The sequence below is a fragment of the Juglans regia genome, chromosome 1, assembly GCF_001411555.2.
Source record: "Juglans regia cultivar Chandler chromosome 1, Walnut 2.0, whole genome shotgun sequence".
Lineage (NCBI taxonomy): Eukaryota > Viridiplantae > Streptophyta > Magnoliopsida > Fagales > Juglandaceae > Juglans > Juglans regia.
The window spans coordinates 8,370,261-8,396,608 of NC_049901.1; the positions used below are offsets into that span (position 1 = coordinate 8,370,261).

Sequence of the window (26,348 nt, forward strand, 5' to 3'; positions counted from 1 at the left end):
CAGTAAAAAGTTGTTGTCACCTATCATCTTTTTAAAACTTTTTCGGCATTTTTGGTATAAAAGCACTGGTATTAGATTATACATTTTAATATGCATCTATATATTTATATAATATAACTTTAAATTAGATTATATTAAATTATATATATCTAAAAATTTGTATAGTTATAAATTTTATTTCTATAAATTTAAAGATGTTCGCTTTCCAAATCTTATTACACTATTTTTTCTCTCTTCTCCTCCCTCTCTTTCACAACATCAACAAAAACAAACCCTCTCGAAACATTTATTTCTCATTCCTCTCTCTCAGCAGCAATAAAAATAAATTTGAAAGAAAAAAATAATTTTAGGAAAAATAATCATATTTATAAAATAATAATATTTTTTTATTATTTAAGATGCATAATTTAATGAATGAATTTTTCTTGATATGAAAAATTAATCTTCAAAAAATGTGATTTTGAATATGTTTATAGATAAACCAATGTCAATGCTCTAACGGCGTGTACTTTTAGTTTTGCTATTATTGATTGTATATCACACTAATTTTAATTTTTTTTTAAATTGTTTTTAATTTTATTCTCTCTAAACTAATTAATTTCTTAAGGTCATCATCTATACATTACATATTTAGTAAGAAAAAAAAATAAAAAATTATGTATGGTGTGTGGTGTGAAGATGATAAGTATAATTTTTTATTTTTTTAAGGAATTCAATTTATTATTACAAAATTAAATTTTTTTATAAATATTTTATTTATTTATTTTAAAAAATAGTATACATATTTGAAAATTTTATGACCAAAAATGTCATTTTTTTAAAATTAAAACCATAAAGTGAGATAAATAAATATACTTAAATTAAACCATATTTATAATGAGTAATTCTACATACAACCGTGAAGTGTGTAAACGCCGAGTAATCGCTTTGAAAAAAAGTGGAGTCCACTATTAGTTTTTTTTTTCATGCGGGATCCATGTTTTATTCATTTTTTTCAAAGTAATTATGCAGCGGTTGCACAATTCACGGTTCCAAATATATTTTCTCATTTATAATAGTTATTGCATATTTGATCAACATTATAAAATCTATTTCATTTATGTATCTTTTTAAAACTTGTGATTTAGGGGGATTTCTTTTAATTTTTTTTTAGTGATTAGATTATAAAAATATTTTCAAAGATGTAAACCTATTCATATACTTATCTACAATAATTTTAACAACTATGTTTGAAATTAAAAAATGAATAACCATATACAACTCAACTCTTTTTACGACTTTGTTCTAAATGAAAATTAATTGTCTAAAGTTTTTTCCTCAAATCGAATAGAAAACTCATACGATTATAATTTTTTACAAAATAATACAATCATATTTGTTAATTATAAATTGAGTTGTAAATTAGCTATATATGTTATAATTACTTAAAATTACATAAAGATTTTATATGCATGCTGTGTTGAATGTTGGTAAGCAAAGTGCGTTTCGTCATTTTGTTGTCTTGTGAAGTGGGTCTAGTATTTTAAGGCTCGTTTGTATAGTGAGATGAGATAATTTTATATTAATTAATTAAAATATATTTTTTAATATTATTATTATTTTGAGATTTAAAAAAAATAAATTATTTATTATATTTTTTAAAAAAATTAAAAAAATTATAATGATAAGATGAAAATAAATGAGTTAACTTTTGGAAAGAAATGGAGGTACATGACTATTCTTGTTTTAAAGTACAAGCCTTATCGTGTATATAAAAATTTAAGTTTTGTTATTTCAAATTTAGTTTTTAGCATTTAAGTTAATTTAATGAATTAAAATAAAGAATTTTGTTACTTACAAATAAATGCATAAATATTACTTACCTTTTTTTTTTGTATTTAAAAAGACAGTGCATATATACATTTCTTACCTTATGTAACAAATTTTGATATCAATAATATGATTAGTGTGTCAATAAATAGAATTGTAAATACGAGATGGGAAACTATACATTATAATCATAATATTATTCTTAGTTTTATTTTCAAAACTGAAAATGTTGAAAAATATGAAGTTTTAAAAGAGTTTTAAGAACCTAGAAAATTAATAAACTTATCATTTATATTGAAATATAATAAATACTAATTCCGCTCTACCATTGAGGATTGCATTTCATCTCTCAAGTGGACAAAAAATGAGAGGCGAGAGAGATTCAATTTACTTTTTTTTTCATATTTTAAGAAAAGAAATTGATATATAAATTTAATAAAAAATAAATTTATAATAAATTCTACAAAATTATGTTTCATAGAAGATTCTTAGGTTGTATTTTGATAGTAATGTATTTTAAGGTATTTTGGGAATAGTAATAAAAAAGTAGAAATATAGTATTGAATCATAATTAATAATTAATAATTAATAATAAAATAATAATAATTAATAATGATAACGTCAATATTTAAATTAGATTTTACATTTAGCATTCGTAAATATTTATTATAAATAAAATTTCAGAATGCATTTCTAATCTAATCACGGAGTAAATTGCGCGACTCCTAATGATGAGCGACGGACAGTAGCGATCGTACAGCAGAGATCGATAGCGACCGTGTGGGGCCCCCCATGCAGAATCACCAGCTGAGCTTGAACAAACAGTGAAGAACTCGAGATGGGTCCCGCAGCTTGACTGCGACGCGCACGAGTCAAGACAACACACGCGTGCGCTGACATGTTTGTCCCTGTCTTTTCGTGCTCACGCGCCTAGTATGTTAGACACAACTGCGGAAACTTTGGGGTTTATGCGGGAAAAATGGGTTACATTGCTCAGTATGCCGGAGCACCATACTCTCTTGTCTAGGCGCGTGTCTTCACGAGTTCCGTGAAAAAGAAAAGCAAAAGAATAAAAGGAAGCTAGAATTACATTGCTCACTACTTGTGAACTCCGTAAAGATATATTTTAATTATAATTTAATTAAATTGTATAAAAATTTATTATAATAAATGTAATAAAATTACAGTACTTTTAATTTTGATTATTCTTACTAGTCAAATATGTCGAGTCGAAATTGCTGGTCGAATATTATTTTAACATAAAAAGTTTATTCTATTACATGCTATTCGTTTCGCGCAAATTTGTAACTTTAGAAAATTTATTTTTGTCTCAAAAGTACGAAGCATCCAATTCTCAAACTCAACCATAAAAGATAACCAATCTACATCAGTCATCATTTTAATGACATGACATCATCTTTGAGGTGTTTCAAGTTATAGTTTTACAATATTATTATTAGTTGATGTTAATTTTTTATTTTAAAATCTTATATTAACGTTAAACAATTAATGTGTATTTTTATAATTGTGAATAGATATTCAAATTACAATTAAAAATATAAATGAAGAAATATAAATAAATAGTTCAAGGTGTCACATTTTTTCAACTAAATGACCTTTTTATTATATATTTCCTGAGCATTCAGGTATAATATATTCAATGAAAAATTTTACTCATTTTATTTTCATCTTATTTGATTGAGAAATGTTATACATAAGCCATCATTTACCCCACATTTCATACTTGGCAATTTTTTTTTAATAAAGTGTGAAACTTTTTTTATAAAATATGAAATGTAAAATAGTAAATAATGGATAATGAGTGGTAAGAATAATTTTTCTATTTGATTTGATAAGGTGAAATTGTTATTAATTTATAATTGAAATAAAAGGTGACGATCCGTATACCCCTCCTGCCAAATCCATTGGCTCTGTTTCTGCTATAGTCTATTTTAAATGGTCCTACATTTGCTGCAGAACGCAAAGGAGGGAGAAATCCAAGGACGGTTTGCCATTTGATTTTAAGCTGTCAGTCTACGGATGGGTTTTGGAAACAAAAATAATTTATTCAGATATTTATAAAAATAAATTCAAAATTTGATATAATATATTAAATTTATAATTAATTTTATTATAAAATAAAATCTAAAATAAAATCATATCAATTTATAAATTTATTTTTATAAAATCTCATTTAGAAATGCGAGACATAGAGGCTACATGTTTTCAACTGCTCACTTGATTCAATTCAGGTTAGTCTGTGCCGATTCAGATGGTAGAGTTTCTGGTATCTAAAGATTTTAGCTCAAAAAATATTCAATATGAATTAGATTCATGAAATGTCTCCATCTCTCTTTAAATTACACCATAAAGATCATCTACGTTGTAATTGATTTGAAATGTTCAAAAAGCATAGAATCGTATTGTCTTTCTACTGAGTGTGACTTCAAACCAAATCCAAATTGATTTGTTGGATCAAAACAAGCTGTTGCCTTTAGCAGTCTCTTCCTTTGGCTCAATTAAGGAACATGGATTGCGATTAATGTAATGAAATTTTTATATAGAACACCTAACACTTCTTCTCCTGATGCAATTCTGTTTAGCCCCCACAAAAAAAAAAAATTCGTTGAAGTTAACTCTATTTATATATCTTTTAATTTTGTATACTTTTTATATATTCTATTAATGTGATTGATTAAAATAATTATTTTATATTAAAAAAATTCATAAATAATATATAAAAATGACCGTAAATTAAAATTTTCTTATTTGTTATTTGATCCAAAAGAATAGCAGAAGTAGATGAGTTTAGCTTCCTACGGGCATATATAGAGAAGGGCTGACAAAAGAGGCCAACACAACTTTGCGAGAACCATTTTACCTCTGCGTCAAGGCCCCCACCACTGTGGAATCTCTCAGTGTCGAGGCCCCCACCGCCGTGGCTCTAGGCCTTGTAATCGAAGACCTCTCTCGTATTGGTGATGGACAAGTTTATATGTGTTGGTTTGGCAAGATAGGAATCTGAACTTTTTAGTTTCTGCAATGATGATGTCAATTTTACTTTATTGGGATCAAAGCAGCGATCTTTATGTTATGCAGAACCCAAAAAAAAAGAAAAAAAAAAGAAAAGGAAAATCAGGAGTCTTTGTTTCCTTGAATTTTGGGTCTCAACCCTCGAAGCCCTTTGAATTTCGTGCCGTAATAATCTCCACAGAAATCCTCGTAGGTGAAAATATCTTCTGCAAATTGATATTGTTGGGTGGTTGATTCCTTTTTCTTGACGATGTTCTTTCCGGGGTTGAACCGATTAATTAGTTCAACGACATAATTTCTACACAGGAAAACGCGTCGGTGAAGATAATTAAAGCCTGAGTCGTGGTGATTATGGGTTAACAAAAAGATAATTTCCAGAAATGATGATTGTTGGGGGGCACGAATGACTGAAAAGAGAGAGAGACTGCAATCCTGTTTGATGAAAAAGAACCGAAAGAAACTCCTCCAAGTCATGATTTGTAGGTGAAACAAAAGCACACCAATCAACTGACGTGCTTCGACACGGTCGAACTATTACAAAAAATCAACAAATAAAACCTCCCACAATAATCGTCGGAATTGGTATGTGATTGGAAATGATGCTTATCCTGACACTGTTTTTGTTTCTCCTCACCTGATTGGGCCCTTTCTCTCTCTTTCCCTTCCTCTATATGATATTTGCTACACCATGGCGTTCTCTTTCTTGTCTTGTACTTGAGTTAAAAACTTCTTTAATTGAGATTAATTAGTAGCCAGGTTTTTCATGCTGTTTGATTTTTGAGCTAGCTTTTTGCATTTTCTACTAATTCATGTATTAAATATAACACATATTCTGTTAATTCATGTATTGGGATTGAATATCTTATGCCGCATACGTATCAACACTCACATAATTTTTTTATTATAAAAATAAATAAAAAAATACCTTACATTTAATATTAGTGTACAGTTTGATGTACGAAATTTTTTTTCCTTTTTATTATACCCAGTACGATTTTGCACTAGAAACATGATTGCAAACAGGTCAATAATTAGATACATGAAATAATTGTGGGAATTTTATCTTTTTTCTGACAGTGTTTAGAATCTCTGTTTATTTATAAAGATCATCCATAGCTCACTAAAATCCAACAGAAAGTGGAATTAACTTGAAGAGAAATACAACTCCATTTGACTCTGAGATACCCAGCCATGAGAGTTTACATCTCCAGCCCAACAAGATGATGTGGTAAGCCCAATGTGAAGAGCATGAACAAAGTCAAAAACTCTTGACATGATGAAAAAAAATATCTCGACACATGGAAGTTTTGGATGAATATTCTTTCTAGTTAATCTTGGTTATTGTTTTTGAGCAGGTAAAATGGTATTTAGGCCCGTTTGTAACTTAGACCGAATTGAAATCAATTTAGTTTAATTTAATTTTAAGTTAAATTTAATACTTAAATATTTAATTTTTAAATTAATAAACTTATCATAATTCTAAATTTCTTTATACGCGAGACTCATAATATTTTTTAACTTAACATCTTTTTACATATGGGATCTATAACTTTTTTTAAATTTTTATAAATATATATAAATTAATCTTAGATAAATTTTACAAAATTCAATTTAATTTAACATCTAAACCGACCTTAGTGTAGATACCTTAGACTAGACGCAATGACTAGTTTCGACAGCAGTTGGTATTGCAAGGAATATTCATATAGACATCATTAAATACTTTAGTACTCACCCATTATGCTTTTTGTCTCTCTAAATTCACTCTTACTCTGAAGAGAAAACTCAAGAGCTTCTCGATGTCTAAATTCCTGAATAGAGACATCCTATTCTAGAAGTTTCATTCAGTGCGGTTCTTGAACGGTAAAAGAAAAAAAGAGACCACTCATGAGTGTAAAAAAAAAAAAAAAAAGAAGGAAAAAGGAAAAATCCTATTCTAATATGTGTTAATTATTATAAAATAATATATAATACTATAATATAAATAGACTAATAGTTTAGTATATGTAAACATTATATTATTATTAACATAGATAATTTGTAAAATCGAAAAAATCAAATCGTACCAGACCAAAATCGAAAAAACCAGAAGTTTTAGTTTTAATAATGAATCACTCCGATATCGATTTTTAAAATTTCAAAACCAGTGTACACCAATTCGATTTTAAAAAATGTACAAAACTACTGAACGGACCAATTACACCCTTAACCACAGTTGTATAATTGTATCTCAATCTGATAATTTTATTTAATTTCTTTCTGATATTAATACCTTCGTCAATCGTCACAAGGAAGATTCCTGATGGTGATGCAAAATAGGAAGCATATATAAGGTATATATGTTTTTTTTTTTTTTGCTCCAATATTAAATATAAATTAAATCTCGTGAAATAGGATTGGTCCGAGCTCAAAACTTGGAACAAGGGGTTATTTTAAGCAAAGATTTTCAATTTTATCACAGTAATTCCCCTTTCATTACAAGATTGTCAGATTGATGTGTCCCAAAGCTAAGAGCATTCACTGGAACAAGAATGAAATCGGCTGTACATTAGAATACTTGATTTGGCATGGTTTGTTTTCACAAGAGAAAAACTTGGGCCGGGATGGATTTAAAATAAATTTTTCGCACCAGTTAATGATAATGTGTACCACGTAGGCACTCTAGAAAAACATCACAAGAATCGGCGTACACTTGATTCCCCTCTTTTCTTTTGAATCTCTCTCCTTCCACCATCATCTGCACTCAAGCTTTTCTCAAACAAAAAACCCTCCCCACGACGATGAGCAAAACAAAAAAACACCCACCAATACTATTCCTCCGCCAGTTTCTGTTATCATCTATGAATTGGAATTTGTCTCCTCTCCTATACATCTTGTTCTAGAAACAACTAATAACTTTTTTATTGTCTAACTCTAAGCTTTGTATTTCTGACACATTTTCTTTTTTTTTTTTGGGGGGGGGGGGGGGTTGATATTGACTCCTGAGATTTTATTTTATTTTTCTCTTTTCAGCTTTTTAATTCAACCCAGGGAAAGAGAGATTGAGTTATTGTTTGTGCTTATCTGAGGAACAAAATTCTCCGTTGGTTTTTGAACCAGGTTTTCATGGGCAACCGGGCATAGTCTTCTCCATTTTCATAGTTAATATTAATTGGAAGGTTTATTGGTGAAGATCAACCTGCTGAACCATGGAGGGTTCTTGTAAAACAACATTGAGCAATGGTGAATCGGCCAATCATAATCTTCAAATTGGTACCAACCCTGTATCTCGTGGTGGCATTCCTTTTGTTTTGTTCATTGTTGTGGAAAGGGTTTTTTCTATGAGAAAAGCTTGAGTACGATGGCGGAGGGAGAGAGATTCGGAGGGAGGGAGGGGGATCAGGTGGATGCGGGTTCATGTGGTGTTTTCCTGTTGTGTCTACGTGATACATTATCATTGGCTGGTGTAAAAAGTTGTTTTAAACTCATATGGTCCCAAACTTTTCTTTCTTCACAATCATTCTCAACTCATCTCATTTTATCTAATCACAACTTTTATAAATTTCCACACAAAATAATATTAAAAAAAAATATTATAACAATATTTTATTAAAATTTTAAATCTACTCTCAATTTATCTGATTTAGAAAAACAACCGAGACTATTATATCATTTTCAGACTCCCATATGCTTGGATGATGCATACATAAAATAAAGATAAATACTCTAGCTACAGTAATTATACAAAAATAATCAAACAAACTGATATGACTTAATGTGATATGTCAAATTATAAAATTACTCTTATTGCTAAATAGATATAACCAATTCCATAAAACGAAGTCAGTTTATAAGATTATTTTAAATTATTTTATATAATCTCTTTTTGGCCCACTACTCTAAAATAAAACTATATTATCTCACTCACGTTTTCCATTTCTTGAAGGACGAATGGAAAACATCGTAGCAGCATGAAAGTACCCCTTATTAGTGACACCCCCAGATGAGAAACTATGTTTTGTAGCTAATAACGATTCGCAAGTTCCTGAAACAAATTTAACAAGTTAAAATACACATGTTACAGCATCAATTTCTCACATCACGAAATAGCTGTTTTTGACGACGAATGACTACCAATTGGAAGGTATGACCAAAAAACATTTTTTATGGTATTTAACATCAAATATATTAGTAATTAATCATTCAAAAACCTCAATTTAAGAAAAATGAAAAAAAATACCAAAACAAAAAATCCCTCCTTGCACAAGTCCTTTCACATCAAAAACAGGTAATGCATTAACCCAACAGCATCATTCGCTTGAGGCATGACATGTTCCAAAAAAACTGGGAAACTGAAACTAAGGACATCTAATTAACTAGGTGATTGGAAGAGCGAAACTGTAGTAGTCTACATTCAAGAATCTGCAATGGTAACCTCAACCTCCACACCAGGTTCAATAGTGATAGAGGTGATCTGCTTAACAACATCAGGGGAGCTGAAGAGATCAATTACTCGTTTGTGGACACGAAGCTCAAATCTATCCCAAGTGTTGGTGCCTGCGAACAACAAACCAAACAATTTATAAAAATTCTCAATAACAGAAGAATTATGAGATAATAAGACCTAGCTATCAATAGAAATACATTACAAGTTTAAAAAGAAGATAGTTTAGTTTGATTAGTCATTTAATGGCCTTGGTCTTGGTGGTATATGCTCTCTCCAAGTCTAGGGTTCAGATCCTCTAGGGTGCAATCAATTTTTAGGAGCTATCAGACTCAGGATATTTCCCTAGAATTATCCAAGGTGATTTGTAGGAACCTCCTTGTTGAGAGCCTTTCAACACCTTGGATTAGTTGGGACTTTGTTCTAAGACACCAAGCACCAATAAGGGAAAAAAAAACTATTACTAAAATTAAAGATGAAGTGATTTAATTGGACCTTCAGTTGTGGGGGCTGGCAAGGAGTGTTGAGGAAGCTCCAAAATTTGTTCTGAGATCCATTTCCAAGAGACTCAAAATTGATGAAACATTTTTTTTACCATCTGAGACACCTTAACCTCAACCACGTCCCTACCCAGGTTATTATTTTGAATCTCTCTTTTCCATCTTTTAGTTTGACGCAAACACCCTTACAACCACTTCCAATATCCGCCCATTCCTCACAAATTTCCAACACCCACTTCATTAAGCTCCTCACAATTTGGAGAGTGAGATGAGAATTTTTTATTTTAGATGAAAGTTTAAAATATTATTATTGTTTTGAGATTTGAAAAAGTTGAATTGTTTATTATATTTTGTCTGGGAGTTTGGGAAAGTTATAATGATGTGATGAGATGAGATGAGAATTTCGTGTCTCATCCCATGCCCCAAGCGTTAGGTTTGAATCGAGAAACACTCTCAACCAATCTCATCTCATTATTACAACTTTCATAAATTCTCACATAAAATACAATAAATAATTTAATTTTTTCAAATCTTAAAACAATAATATCTTTCATCTCAACTCATCTCACCTAACCTAAACTTAGGCAACTGATGACAAGACCATTAAATAAATTATCAAGAAAAACAGGCCAAAGGATCATGCATGCCATAGTGATGGAAACGTACCAGTGAGAGAATATAAAAAAAACATCAACCACTTAAAGTTATCAAAATGCTTCAAATTCGATAAGATGGGTTTGCCGAATGAATATTGAAAAGTGACCACTAAAATCAGGAATATACTTTTATACAGCCAAGCATTTGAATCCCAAGAGTGAAATATGAAAATATACCTTCACCACAAGGAGACTTCCTGGTGGTAATGTGCAGAACCTTGGTGGGCATTCTCACTGGTCCCTTAACCCTCAAACGCTTGTCCTTGGCACCACGAACTAAATCCGTACAAACTATCAAGCAAACAAAAATCAAAATGAGACGAAAAACAAAATGAGCGTCCCATACATGAATTCATCGTAATATGGCATATGGGCCATGTCTGTTGGGAAACAAAAAAAAAATGATGGCAAAGAACTATGGGGGTACCTTTCTCGAGATTCTTGACGTTCTTGGAGGAGAGGGTGATCCTGATCTTGTGAATCTGCTCCTGGGGTTCATCCACACCCTGCTGCTTCGGCGGCTTCATTGCGTAAGCCATCTTTTCTTGCTTCCGTTCCTGCCAATTTCCAATCGCCACAAATGAATAAAAACTGGATCTGAGTGACTTTTTCCCAAACGCAATTACGAAATGAAAATTTAGGAAATGAATGTTGCTTTTCTTAATGCAAAAACTAACCAAATAGATAAAAATAAAAAAATAAATCTAAGCTTCAGTGTGATAGTACTTACTAGGGGAGCGAAAGAGAGAATAGGACCCTAGCGGAGGCGTGGATCTCTGGTTGGGGCGGCCGAAGCTACTGACGATTCAATAGGAAGCGCAATCTACTGGGGAGTTATATACGTGCGTCCCTCTTCTAGGGTTAGGGTTTTGGGACTTCAAAAAAAATAAACAAAAGGAATTTAGGTCTAGTTTGTTTTCATAAAAGAGATGAGATGAGATGAGATGAGATTAAAATTAAAAATTAAATAAAATATTATTAAAATATATATTTTTTAATCTTATTTTTATTTTAAAATTTTAAAATTTTGAATTATGGATTTTATTTTGTGTGAATATTTAAAAAAATTATAACTTATAATAATTAAAGTGTCGTTTGGATTCGAATATGAGTTTATATAAGTTGAGATGGATTGTGAATAATAGTGAGATGAATTATAAATAATAATGAGATTTATGAGTTAAAATTACTGAATAATAATAAATAGTAATGAAATGAGTTGAGATGAGCTGTGAATACAAACGAGGCCTAAAATGAAATTAGATAAGTTGTTAGAAGTTGTGAAGACAAACAATACCATAGTTGTGTTATGGGCCCAGTTTGCTTGTTCAGCGAGTAGCCCAACTAAAAATAGGTTCAGTAAGTCCAGCCCAAAATAATGCTTGAATTATCATTTATGAATTAAAAAAAATGTGATTCATCATTATTTTGATTATTGTATTGATTAATACTACTCATCATCTATTTTTTCACCATTTCCTTATTTTTTATTATATTAGATATTATTTATTATATTTTATTTATAAAATTATTTTTTAATATCACATTATGAGATTATGAGAAAAAAAACGAATAAAATTCTTCTATTGTATTTCATCATCTTTCAATGTCACAATTCACAAATAAAATAATAATAGTAAGTAATTTTTTTAATAATTTAAAATCAAAGACAATGAAATGATAATAATTAAAAAAATTATAAATAAACACTTTGATCTCTATTAGATCCAGCGAGATTAGATGTAATGAGAGATAAAAATGGCGTACTCGAATGCGATGGCAATATGCTCAAAAATGGAAAAGACTTTGAGGAATTCTACTACTCAGTTGTTGAGTAGAAGAGCTATTTTTTTTTAATAATGTTACATGCAGTCATAAAATGCACAAATACTGTACAGTTTTGAAAAATAGAAAAATTCACTATTAAAAATTTAATTTATTTTTATATAAATCTCATATTTCTTTATTTATTTTAAAATAATTATATAACGCTTGCACACTCATGATTGCAAATATAATTTCTCCTTCCCCCCTCAACAACACACCTGCTAAGTAGAAGAACTATTTTTTTTTTAGTAATGCGGAATACGCAAGTATCGTATAGTCGTTTTGAAAAAGAATAAAATCTATTATTAAAAAATCAAATTTTTTCACATGAATAGAATCTCATATTTATTTATTTATTTTTAAATAATTGCCCAGCACTTGCCATCACCACCCCCACAGGCGGGGGAGGCGCGCAGGGATTATGGAATAAGATCTGCAAAGTAAAATTTTTCTTCTCTGAAAACGGTGGGTCTATAAAAGCTGATAATTGTTAGAAGATGTCATAGTTATCAAAACAAAAGTATACGATAATAGTACAGCATTGCCCTATCTTTTGTCATGAGCTCCAAATTGACATTGACACGATGATAATTCACATGTACAGTAAAACTCTGATTAGGGCTCAAGAAATGGGACATATGACTAATGGAAACATTTGAAGACGCGACACTAGAAGAAGCATAGAAGATCAATGATGGCCACTGTTGCGGTCTTGCTCCATGTCGTCGTCTGCATCCTCAAATCGTTGGTCGTTGATATGAAGCTGTAATGAGAACATAAGCCAAATCAATAAAACGTGCTTTTCAAAGAGTAAAAGTAACAGCTGAGCAGGAAATAGTACGACGTTCGGAGATAATCAGATTGGCAGATATGGTACGACGTTCGAATATCATATCTTTATTCCAATATAAAAACCTCAATATGAAGTTAACATCATATTAATCATCAGATTCGTATTTATCAGAGAAGCACAGCTTTTTTTTTTGATGAGTACAAGCACAGCTTTTTTAGGTTAAAGAAGAGAGTTAAAACCAACCAGCATAAAAGGATAAATCAACACCCCGAAAACATATAGTTGATTATATAGTCCCGTAGACATAGGTCTCGACTAAAACTACTGGTTTCTAAACAATCATGAGGTTCAATGCTAGTACTGACCAAATAATTGTTGAAAAAACCTCTCCTTGGAAAAACTCTATAAAAAAAGTCCATTTAACTTTTCAATTTCTTCTTCTTCTTTTCTTTTTATACTTATTATTATAATATTATTATAAGTAAATTTACCTTTCCATTATCACAGAACCTTTATAAGATCTTGCCCTCAAATAACAGCCTAAGATAATAAATACATGGCTCATTAGAACCATGGGCTAACAAGTCATAATTTAGGCCTATTAGATCAACAATGGGAAAACATGCCATACATTAAATTACATCCAGATCCCCAATCTCAGCTAACTATTGTAGGAATTAAGACATCAAATATCATATTTATTGAGGAAAAAAAAAAGACCAAGTATCAGAGACAGAGACAGAGACAGACAGACAGACACGTGCATATCCAATGACATACAATAGTGAATTCGACCAAGTCATATGACAATAATGTAGGAGCTCCGAGACAGACTAATATGTGTGCTGACAGGCCTACCTCAAGCACCGTACGAGCGAGGTCATGATCCCCATTTGAATGACCAATTGAGTTGCTTGGATTTTGAGAGAAAAGAACCTCCTCCTCTATATATATGTATATACAAACATGTAATAAGATATGTATTTCATAAAGTTACGTAGGCATCTATAAATATAATTTTAAGGAAAATGATCAACTTACAACTCTTTTACAACTATTTTCCAATTTTATATAAAATGGACGGTAGTTTTGTAAAATTAACATTCAATTTTATGAAGTGGCATGATTGCATAGGCTAATTGTAAAATGAGTTCTAAAAGTGTCATAAAAAGAGTTATAGGTGTATAATTTTAATGATCCTATACCTGCCGCCTCATCTTCCAACTGATCAGCACTAAAAACCCAATTATGCTCTGCTGCTTCTTCTTCTAAAGAAAGCATGCACAAATATTAAAAATGGCAAGCAACTGATGAAGAAATCCTACAACTTAAAGAATAGAATCTGATCATGTGTAGAACAAGGGTACCCACCATCAATTGGTTCAGGATTAAGCTCAGCACATTCACAGAAGATGTCAAACAGAGCATCCACTATCACGGAAGGTAAAAAATTAGTCATGTTTCACCAATATCAATAAGGAGGGTACAGCCAGAAAATGTAAAACATCAGTATGAGAATTATTTTAAGATTAAACTGCAAGACAAGCAAATGAAAAAGAGAAGGATTTAAAAAGCACGAAGAAAGGTAGAAGAATACATTGGCTTGGATCTGATGGAATAAGCCTCATCTCTCTGATCTTGGATAAGTCCAAGACAGCACTGCTTTCTGAATCTGAGCCCTCAGAATCATCTTCATCAGCTTCTGTTTCAATCTTCGAACAATATAACATTCATTGGCAATGTAAAAATAAGTCGAGGACAGAGATCATTTAAGGGCAACTAATTTTAGAAGGGGCAGAAATATGCAAAAAATAAAATGGACTCTGATGTACCATCTATAGTGAAAGACACTTGCAACAAAAGAAAATAAAAAATGATGAAGTTTAGAAGTACCTTTATATAGGAAGAAAAAAAAATCCAGATATGAAATTCTTCTGCAAATTAACATAATTTATAAATTCCATACTTGATTGATGTTTTAAATTTAGTCATCTTCCTTTGAGCATCACGACTGTATCACATGGAAAAATTTATTTACAAAGGTCTTTTTAGTTTTGCAAAAACCGATCTATATAGGACTTTCTTTACCACTTGGATTTACATATTGGTCATTATTTTGAAACTTACATAAACAAGTCAACATTCCTACTTTTCCAAGAGATCAAATGGTGCAAGGAAAATAATATGGCACGAAGTCAAAATCACTAGCATATGTGCAAATGAAACAATTTTTCAGTTCAGTGAAACTTTAAAGACTTTAATGGTTTTCACTGAAAAAGATCAAACCTTATAAATGCTCGAGTGTCAAAGCTTCCACACACTCAATAAGTAAATTATTGGTCTAATTGTCATGTGCATCAGAATCAGATGTTCTTGAATGATGATCAATTACAAACACACGTTCCAAAGCAGCAACAAAACTAATCCAACAATCCCTAAGACAGCTAAATAATTACTTTTTAACCCAGTTTGCATACAATACATTTCAAACTAGGAAATCCCAAAACAAAATCATTGCATTACAATCACAGACCGAAGTACATTGATGGGTATGAAAACTTGCATACCTGAGTATATATACAAGGAGAGGGATAGGCCTCTGGGTCCCTTGAAATTGCATGCAGTGAAAGAGACAAGAAATTGACCGCATAACCTTTGGTCCTGTCCACATCACTCAACCACACCACTTGCCTGCAAAAGACCACCAGCATGTTGAATACAACTGCGGGTGACTTTTTTTGTCAACTCAACCAAGTTGAATAACCTTGCCTATCTAACAAACCAAAGACCACCACCAGGGCTCCATTTTTTCAGTGAAAAACATATACAATATTTTTTTTGGACAGAGGAAGTTTTGCTCCATTATGTTAATAAATATGCAATTGTCGAGCTTGAGGAAAATTGATCACGTATCTTCAACAAGGTTCGGCCAACGACCGGCAGCTCAATGACACCTTCCCCGCCACAAAGGGGAGCATTGAGATTGCGAGTTCAACAATCACTGGGTACTCGTACGACTTACAAATCAAGGAAAAAAAAAAAATACATTTTTAACTAGCTTCAGGAAATTATTGAGTCTTTAAAGCAACTCCAATAAAAGTATAGAATCTCCCAGTACTTAGAGAGAAAACAGAAAGAAAAATAAAAAATAAAGAGGAAAAATGTATTGGTTACAATTTAGTTAGGTAATTAACACATAATCTAAGCAACATAGTCAATTACAAGTTACAAGAATAAAGATTTCTTCGTCCGATCAGAATAAATGAAGTCAGACAATTTTCTTTTCGTTCCCTTTCATTTTCTGAGAACCCAAAAAGCCCGAAAGTTGTAATTCAGAAAGATATGCATATATAAGTACATATTCACACAGAGAGAGAGCGAGAGAGAGAGAGAGTACTTGGTGGAGATGTAGAGAGTGCCGGGGGACTCAGGAGCTTGATTCCCAAGAACGAGGGCGACACCAGGTAGTACCTGCATGAGCTCCTCGCCATTGTCAGCGTCGAGAAGGGGTTCCCCGGCATCTTCTCCAACTCTATCCGAGAATTGCCTCAGCCCTAACACCATTTTTTCTCGCAATACCCTACTAATTATTTAGTCCCTGGCGTAAGATTGGGATTCTGTGTGTGCTCTCTAGGGTTTTTTCTGGGGTTTTGTAAACCGCTTTTTTTATTTTATTTTCTGTTCGACGAAGCTACTAGGGAAAGCCCAATATTTTCTATTTTGTTTTAATAAAAGAGAAAAACTTGGGGCCGGGTGTGAAAAACATTTTTCCACTGGCCAATAAAAACAAGACACGTAGGCATTCCATAAAGATCCTCAATACAGCCGCATACACCCCAACTTGTCTGAAATCCCCCTCCTTTCTTCCCTCTCCCTCCCCAACTTGCCTGAAATTCACCCGCATGTATAAGAAAATACATAATTAGATTGATATAAAAAGAATAATAGATGGGAGTGTATTTGGAAAATATAAAAAAAAATTATTAAAATATATAATATTATATTATTATTTTAATTTTAAGATTAATAATTTAATGTGAATTAATATCTTCAATGACTTTGATTTTAACCAAAACTTCAACTTTTAACTAAATTTTGGACTTTTAGACATTGCCAACGCTCTAACTAATTATCAACATTTTTTTTTTCACATTCAACAGAAGTTTTCATTATTTCAACAACTTTTGAGTTTTTTTTTTTTTTTTTTGATACTACAGAAAGGTATTTCCTATATCTATAATAAATAAAGTTCATAACAGAATCTACTGTTTATGTACAAAAGAAGTTAACGAAATAATTAAAATGAGATAAGTCTTTTTTATTCAAGAAGATCGAACATTAACATCTTATTTTTTTTTTTTATAAATAAAATTCATTCAAATCAGATATTCTCTTGTACAAACTTAAAAAGTACTTTTAACTGCATACAAAAAAAAAAAAAGGTACTTTTAACGTTTATAAAGTTATTATTTTAAAATGATATGTTTGGTAAATTTGTAAAAGTGTTTTAAGCAATTAAAAAAGTTGGAAAATTTTGTTGAAAAACTATTGAAAATAACGATACATTTTTAAAAATCATACTAAATAAGGCCTTGTCTAGTTACATAGATGAGATGAAATAAAAGTTAAAAATTAAATAAAATATTATTAAAATATAATTTTTATTCTAAAATTTTAAAAAAATTTAATTATTTATTATATTTTATATAAAACAAAGCTCTGCTATGAAAAATACTGCACTATCCCAACGATGATTTGAAGCTAGTTCACTAATTTACTTCATAAAGCTGTGGAAGACATCAAATTGTAGCGAATATCTTAGTTGTAGATGCTGCATACTTATAGTTAATTGATGTCATTGCTTCTACTCCTAAAGATTTGTAAAATCGCGCAGAAAAATTTCAACGTAGAAATACTTATATAACCCTTGTGCTGTTATTATAACACCATAGCCAATCTTTGAGAATTCATGTGTTTTTTAGGCTAGGTAATTTCATGTTTTAGGTCAAGTAATCTCGTTTGTATGTTGAGTTGAATTAAAACAAATTAAATTAAATTCTTTATAAATAGTAATAAATTAAAATGATAAGATAAATTTTGTAAGACGATGTTAAACTCATCTTAATCATTAATTTTTCAATTTCAAACACAATAAAATAAACAATTAAACTTTTTCAAATCATAAAACAAAAATAATATTAAAAATATATATTCTAATAATATTTTAAACTTTTAATTCATCTCATCTAAAAATTTGGACTTTTTTCCAAGGCACAAAAGAATCACCACGATGTCTGATGCTAATACTTATAGTTAGAGAGCAAAAAATCGAATTTTGAGCTCAATACATTTTGTTCTAACTAGTCATGGATTTCTGTAGTAGCATTTTTGCTCCCCAAGTAATTCTGAGCAAAACGTCCTACCTAATCCTAAGGGTGCACAAGCCCTTACCTGGAATCTAAAGGCCTTCTATAGCGTAAAAAGACTTCCAAACAGGGTATCCAACATCAAAACTGTGCTGTGCACTACAAAATAGAAACCCGGGTCCTGATCAGTTTAAACAACACCGGTAAACCAAACTCTCAACCGAACTCACATCAAACTGAAGGGGATTTGCATTTGCAGCATCCTCTCGAACAGCGGCTACTCAGGCTAGCATATCACATTGACCCGTTAATTTGATGCATAGTCATTTCTAAAACATGGTCGTGTAAAAGTGTTACACAGCCTATCACTTTGACAGTAAGTTAAAAAAGACTTACCTGCCCACAACTGTAAACATACGAAACATTAAACATGTATCTGAAGCCAAAAGGTTCAAATCATAAGACTACCAGAACACAAAAACAAAGGAAACTAAAAGACAAATAAATAACCATCTAAATCCAAAAATACAAATCTCTTGGTTCATCTACTCCCCAATTAGAAGCAGCATAACAAAACCTTTCTCATTGTCCTGAATTACGTCTTACAGTTGGACGAATCTACCAGAAGACTTCATTCACATTAGTCATATATCTCAAGGAAGAAGTGTGCGGAGCTACATATTTATTAAGCAACAAGAGTGCTGGCAGTTGTCGACTCACTGCAGAAAAGAGAAAAGTTGAATTAATGATAATTTTTTATCAGTATTTAATGACAAAATCACAAGGTCAACGACACAATCAAATTGGATGAAAAGTTGGATCAATAAAAGGAAGAGGATCCAAATAGGTAATTGTGAGACATTAGGAGAAGACTTACTATTTCCAGACAGGTGGAAGCTTCTTTGTCTTTTTGTAGTAGCGAGCGAGCCTGTGAATCCTGCTCTCAACAAGAATCAACCTGAACTTTGAATCCTTATCCTTCCTGTTCCTCTCCAGATGCTTACGGATGGAGACTGCCTTCTTGATAAGATGATACAGATCCTCTGGAATTTCGGGTGCAAGGCCTGACCCAGTTGAAAGAAGAAACATATAAACAAACTCAGCAAATAAATTCTAAAGAAATACATATTTTTGATGTACCCGTAACTAGAATCAAATGCTAGAGGGAGACGGTGTAAATAAAATCCAACAATTGAATCTGAGCATTTTCATTTGGGAACCAAACAAGAAAATTGAAGGGAAAAAACTCATTACACGTCTCATATCTAACATTTTCTCATATTATCACACAAACAAAGCCTAGTGATGGAAAACTATTTTACTGCAAACCAAGAAAAGACATCACATGTAGAGAACTAACTGTCGTCATTATTTCTTGATTCCCTAAAGTCGAAGCATTTAGGCAACAATGTTCCAATTCTAAACGCCACCGCAATTTCTCAGCCTCCAACAGAGCACAAAATCATTCAGAAAACAACAAATACATACCGTGAGCCTTGAGAATACGGAGGATCTTGCTTCCAGTAACGCTCTTGACCTGAGCGATACCGTGAGAGTCACGAAGAATCACACCGATCTGGGACGGAGTCAGACCCTTCTTCGCAAACTTGCATATGTTTTCCTCCACCTAAATCCCACACAAAAACCACAGCCTCTTTTAAGTGAGCACGAATGACAATATAAACAAATATCCACACAGACACATATGTATATATAAATCCAAAAAAGAATATTGGAGTTTTTTCCTTACATCCTGGAAAGAGATCTTAAGCCAACTTGGCGGAGTTCTCTTGTATGGCAAAGCTGAGGCTGAGATACCCTTACTAGATTCATGTCAGAAAAACACATCAGATATCGCCAGCTCCAGAAGAAGATAATACATAGATATAGATACAGAGAGATAGAAAGAGAGGTACCCGTGACTATGCATACGACCCATGGCGGCGGCGAAGGAAGTGGAGGTACCGGTGCTTTCGTTCCCCTGCTGAGACGAGCTGCGCAAACCCTAGGCTTCTAATGAGATATATAATGGTTATTTATATATTTAGCCAGATTTCGGCTTTTGCATCTTATATTTAGTTTTAAGGCCTTTAGGCCATCCACGAAATGGGCCCTCTCTCCGGCCCATGTATAATTGGTATCTTGTAGGCTTCCGAAATTTGAATTCGGGAAAGCCATTCGAAGTCGTTGTTTTGCATACTCATTATTATTTTTTAAGAAGTTTAATGAGAAAAAGAACAACGTTTTCTTTTAATATTGGTTTGTAGAAGTTTTCTTCAACCTATCTCTATATGTACAAAGTAAGTGTTTATTAAATATCTGAAGAGCACATAATTTTCTAAAAGTCTAATTTTAAAATTTACTTTACGCCCATCTCTTCATTTTAAAAATACGTGTCGTGCGCTTCTTATATATTTAAAAAATTCATATCAATTTTTTAAATGGAAGAAAATGTAAAAAATCTATGATTAATATTATGTTATGGCTGAAACCTAAGGAGAGAGGATGGGGGCTAACCCCTGAGAGGATTTAATTCAAGGTAATCTAATATCTTTTTTTAATCATGAATAATTGCGTGTGAGTTCGATACTACAAAAATAAAGTCAACCTGCCCTTTACCTCTCTCGTTCATAAAAAAAAAAAAACAACTTGCAAATCTAAGACCCAATTTAATATTTTTGTAACGATATATTAGGTAAGACAGAATATGATGAAAATGTAATGAGTAATTATGAGGGTTGGTATATCATAAAAAAAAAATTAAAATTTATATAAATAATCTGACGTATAACAGTTAATTATAAGAGGGTTTGCTTCTCAAGACTCAAGCCCACTGCAGTGAGACAAGACGGAGGGACCAACAAAGCCTGAAGAGTTTGACTTTGAGAACCATAGTTCGCTAACAGATCCCCTCGCAGCCCACATGAGTTTGGGTCAGAAGGCCGCGTGAAGGAGAGTGCGAAATCTGAGGTTAGGTTTGAATGGTAAGTTGAAATGAGTTGAAATAAAAATAAAATATTAAATAAAATATTTTTATAATATTTTTTTTATTTTTAGATTTAAAAAAATTGAATTATTTATTATATTTTATATAAAAATTTTAAAAAATTATAATAATTAGATGAAATAAGTTGATACTAATTTTGAAGCCAAACGAGAACTTAATTTACGCTGGAGAATGCCGAGGAAGCACCTTGTTTGGAGGCATGCCCCACATTAGAAGTTAGCTAGCTAGCTATATTTTATCGTGTCACACATTGAAATTGGGTCATGTTTGTGAAAAAAATAATTTTATTTGAAAGTCTTTACACACATGACTTATATGATATAATTTAATTTAGAAGTAAAATATTAAAATTTGAATATTACAAATTAAATTTTACTATGTGGTTAGTGTGTGTTGTAAATGCCTCAAATAGTACTATTTTTACGAAAAACCCACACGAATACATTTTTGTGTAATTAATCGTTATATCCCCTCACAATAATAGTGGATATTTTTGTTCATACATGGGAGAAAGTGGTATGCCAATGATATTTTTGTCAAACTTTTTGCTAAGATATTAAATAAATAATAAAATTTTAAACTTTTAGAATAAATAGTGATTTAATATAGTATCAGAATAAAAATTCTGAATTTAAATCCTAATTCTACACTTTACTCCGCTCAATTTAATATTTCTTGTGTTAAGCCCTCTTCATTGAGAGAGAGTCTAGCCAATACTAAGGGAGAGTGTTAAGATATTAAATAAATAAATATTTTTCTATCACTTTAAATTTTTTAAACAAATAGTGATTTAACACTTTTTGAACTCCAAAAATAGATAAATATATAGAATGTGCCACATAATATTTAGGACTCATTTGATTTCACAGATGGTCTCAACTTACCTTATCTCATCATCCAAATATTATTTAAATATAAACATTTTTCAACTTCAAATTTTTAACTTTTTTAATCTAATTATTATTATTTTCTCAAACTTTTAAACAAAACATAAAAAATAACTTAATTTTTTCAAATCTTAAAACAAAAATAATATCAAAAAATTATATTCTAACAATATTAACTTTATAATATTTGTATTCAACATTTTCTCTCTCATTTCTCAAAACTCTATAAAACATCTTAACTTAAACTATTTCACTATTATTTATAAACTATCTAATTATTATTTACAGATTTTTCATCTCATCTGTATAACCAAATGAGACTTTATAGTTGATAAATATAATTCATAATTTATGTATTTAGGACAAATTATGGGCAGAAAGCAATTATCTTGACCCTCTTATTAGTACGTAGGACTTATGTGTTGTGGTGAAATTGAACGAGAAATAAATGAAAAACGAGTAACTCTTTTAAATTTAATGCAATGTAAATAATTTGTCTTAAAGAACATCTAAATAGATCTGAAAATTGTTCTGGCCCGATATTGATAGTATGCATCTAGCTAATTGGTTTGGATAAGTACAAACTCAAGGCCATGCAATCTCGTGACAACTTAAACGTGGTCCAGCTTAAGATGCTAGAATGCACCCATGTGGCATTTAGGGACCATGAACGTACGTAATTTGAGGACAGAGAATCCGCGGAGGGCTGAAAATACATATTGTGCGCAAATAAATTATGTTCCAATGAATGGTATACTAAATTATCATATATCCAAATTATCAGAATTATCTAAAGATTTATTATATGTACCATATAAAAAATTAGTAGTTACTTTTTTGGGTTAATTCCAAAATCGATGTCTAGCTTTTAGGTCACATTTGGATATTCGATATTGAGATAAAAAAAATATGTAAATAATAGTAAAATGATTTATGAATAGTAATAAAATAGTTTAACTTAAGATGATTGATGAAATTTTGAAAAATGATAGAGGAAAAATTGAATAAAAATATTGTTAAAGTATAATTTTTTTAATATTATTTATGTGTTTGAAATATTTAAAAAATCAAAGTTATTTTTTGTATTTTGTTTGGATGTTTAGGAAAGTTGCAATGATTAGGTAATAATTATATGAAAAAATTAAAAATTAAAAAATAAATAATGTTTATGTTTAAGTGATGATCCGATCGATCAACATCCAAATTAACCAGCCCAAGTCAAACTGCAAATCACCCTTGATTTCATATTTTTTTCGTCTTACTCCCTAGTTATGTTAATTTTTTGTCTATTTGTCGTCACTTGATCTAACGTTGAGGTAGTCACCACCCCTTTATAATATATAGTGGATTAATTACTCCTTTTGTAAACAATAAAGCCGTAAATTAATGGATCGAATCTAAAATCTAGCATATACCAAAATATACGAGAGTAACTTAAAAATTGCCTTATGAATTACCATCACTTAGATGGTTGCATGGGTAATGGATTACTCAAGCTAGCTCAATATCTTCTCGACATGCATGCACCCAAACGGAGCATAGGAACAGTACTAGCTCTCCATGCATGCATGGGATCCACTTGATTTCTTTATTTGAATTGGAGTGTCCAGAAAAATATTAGAAAGATGGTAATTAAGAAACATGCAAAGTTGCCCGCGTGGCATGCAAATCATGACTACGAAAGCTAGGCCAAAGTGAGAGACAATGACATGATTTTAAACCACATGGGCTTACCTAAAACGAAATAACTCGTAGCCATTTTTGCAGCAGCTAATTTTAGATCATTCATGATGCATGTCTAGAACGCACAAACATTTTTGGAAAAGAGGTCGATCGTTTGGATATATCCTTTGGAAGTGTGCACTCAACCTAAGATCATTTGTAGTACCCATGGAGGCCACAGACATAATTGATTCATAGCTTTATGCTCCACCGCTTCCTTTTGCAAATTCTTTTTCTTTGATAATATGCCAGCCTGCACTCTCTCATGCATCCGCTTTAAAACCCTTTTACATCGTCTCCTAAAAGAGATGCTCTCTGGTCTGATGTTGACCACAACCGTCCCAAAACATGATGTACCCACGATTTTTTTATTAATATCCACACATGGAAAGGCTAGGCTTAAAGTCATGATCACAATGAAATTAAAGCATATATATGATTAAGCTATCTATATATATACGTACAAAACGCATGCAAAACATGATGTTAATATATGATGAGTTTCCTGAAATAAAACTTATTGCATTTTTACACATGCAAATCCTTAGACAAGACTCATGCATGCGTGTTCGTCTTTGAATGATGCACTATGTTTGAAGGACGAAAGTGTAGATGGCAGTCATGGTAACACTATTCTGCTACTACTGCTATATATTCGGAGTATATTTACAGGGTAAAATACCAAACAAAGACCAAAGAATGGCGAGTTTACCACTAAACAAATGATAGCAGTAATAATAAAGGAATGAGCAAAAAACAAAAAAAAAAAAAAGGCTGAAAACTGACAGTACTTTATAAGAAAGAGATGCCATGCCAACCCGGCAAAGAAATGGTAAAGAAAACCAAAAAGTTTGAAAAGGAGCCAAGGCAGAGAAAAAATCCGGGACGGCATTTAAAAAGTAAAGAACTGTTTAAAAGAAGGAGAAAGGAACAAGTCCTTCGATCTCTGGCCTGGCCTGGTGAAAAAGTTATGCACTGCCCAGCGCACTACTGATCATCTAAAGCATGCAGGTAGAGTGACGACGAAGCTGTAGGCCGGAACCGAGATCTTTTAATTGGAACCGAGATCTATTCCTGCATAAAAAGGAGCACATTTACAGTACTAGAATACATATAATAATATGCTTTAAAAAACCTTATTTTTTGGTACACAGTGTGTTGATCAAAGGAAAGCCCAGCCAAATCACGCATGTTGTGCTACAGATTAATTTATAAGTGGGTAGATTGTGCAGCCCCAGATATGATATTGCAGTCCTGAAAATACTAGCTAGAGAGGTCCATGAAAGTTGCATGGAAAAGTTCAGTTTATGATATTGTAGTGAAGGGACATGTTTGACTATTACCTTTCCATGGTCTCATTCGACGTTCCAACTTCCAAGAGTTGTTTCATGTTGGCCATGTTTCATGTTTCTTTATTAGTTGTTCGGTTGTTTTCAAAGAACTTTTAAAAGGATCGGAGGTAATATTATTAAGGCCTCATCTTGAGATGAGATGGGGTAATATATTTTGAATGGTAGTGAAATTTTTGAGTTAATATGAGATGATTTGTAAAATAAAAATGTGTTTAGACAGTGAAATGAGATGAAATAATTTTAATTTTTTAGAAATTTGATAAAGTGGTAGGTCCCACCAATTATTGAAAAATATTTTTAATTATTAGGTAGCAAATATTATGAATATATTAAAAATAAGTAATATCTATTATTAATTTTAAAAAACATAAATATTTTAACTTTTTCAAATATATTTTTTTGTAGTTGGCAGTGATTATTTCAATATTTGGAAATATGAACACATTTATTTGTTAAATGAAATTATTCTAATTATGACCTATTTATTATACTATATTTTATAAAACTCCAAATATATTTTTCTAATTATATATTACAATAAAATAAAAAATTCTAATAGTTAATTTTATATATTAAAAATGTGATAGTTTGCATTACTATAGCGGTACTATAGAGGCAAATGAAACTTTATTATAGATCAACTGTAGTGGTACTGTATCGTTATTGTAGCTTTACTGAAAAAATCAGAGTTGAGATAAGATTTTGTATTTTGCCATTTGGCTAGACAGATGAAAGATGAAGTCTATCTCATTTGGGCATCCAAACCAAGCCTAATAATATTAACATTTCAAATTATAATTTAAAATCAAGGTCCAACTAATTTTCACCTCATTATAAAAATAAAATAAAAATCTTTTACAACATATTAAATTAAGAAAAATACTTTAATTTCAAAATGATTTACACGTAAGTAAATCTATAAATTAAGATGATTTGATATAATATGTTAAATTACAAAATTAATTTTATTATA

The 26,348-nt window shown here is 31.0% G+C and overlaps 3 protein-coding genes across 4 annotated transcripts; all 3 read right to left on the bottom strand.

Annotated features, from left to right (window-relative positions):
- Positions 1 to 9,009: 9,009 nt before the first annotated feature.
- LOC108987408 (40S ribosomal protein S20-2) lies at positions 9,010 to 11,308 on the bottom strand. Its single transcript, XM_018960315.2, has 4 exons — positions 11,152 to 11,308; positions 10,849 to 10,978; positions 10,599 to 10,712; positions 9,010 to 9,378 (listed from the first exon to the last, which is right to left on the bottom strand). The coding sequence occupies exons 2-4, from the start codon at positions 10,958 to 10,960 to the stop codon at positions 9,236 to 9,238; spliced, it is 369 nt and encodes a 122-aa protein (XP_018815860.1). The 5' UTR covers positions 10,961 to 10,978; positions 11,152 to 11,308; the 3' UTR covers positions 9,010 to 9,235.
- A 1,268-nt stretch (positions 11,309 to 12,576) lies between these two features.
- LOC108987406 (chloride conductance regulatory protein ICln) lies at positions 12,577 to 16,744 on the bottom strand. Of its 2 annotated transcripts, XM_018960312.2 has the most exons (7): positions 16,439 to 16,742; positions 15,609 to 15,732; positions 14,639 to 14,753; positions 14,413 to 14,472; positions 14,247 to 14,309; positions 13,900 to 13,985; positions 12,577 to 13,011 (listed from the first exon to the last, which is right to left on the bottom strand). In XM_018960312.2, the coding sequence occupies exons 1-7, from the start codon at positions 16,603 to 16,605 to the stop codon at positions 12,937 to 12,939; spliced, it is 690 nt and encodes a 229-aa protein (XP_018815857.1). In that variant the 5' UTR covers positions 16,606 to 16,742; the 3' UTR covers positions 12,577 to 12,936. The 2 variants fall into 2 exon arrangements, with proteins under 2 accessions (XP_018815857.1, XP_018815858.1); XM_018960313.2 differs by lacking the exon at positions 13,900 to 13,985 and having other exon boundaries at positions 12,713 to 13,011; positions 16,439 to 16,744.
- Positions 16,745 to 18,708: 1,964 nt separating this feature from the next.
- LOC108987407 (40S ribosomal protein S13-like) lies at positions 18,709 to 20,449 on the bottom strand. Its single transcript, XM_018960314.2, has 5 exons — positions 20,324 to 20,449; positions 20,158 to 20,230; positions 19,896 to 20,034; positions 19,285 to 19,471; positions 18,709 to 19,126 (listed from the first exon to the last, which is right to left on the bottom strand). The coding sequence occupies exons 1-5, from the start codon at positions 20,344 to 20,346 to the stop codon at positions 19,093 to 19,095; spliced, it is 456 nt and encodes a 151-aa protein (XP_018815859.1). The 5' UTR covers positions 20,347 to 20,449; the 3' UTR covers positions 18,709 to 19,092.
- Between the last annotated feature and the right edge of the window lie 5,899 nt (positions 20,450 to 26,348).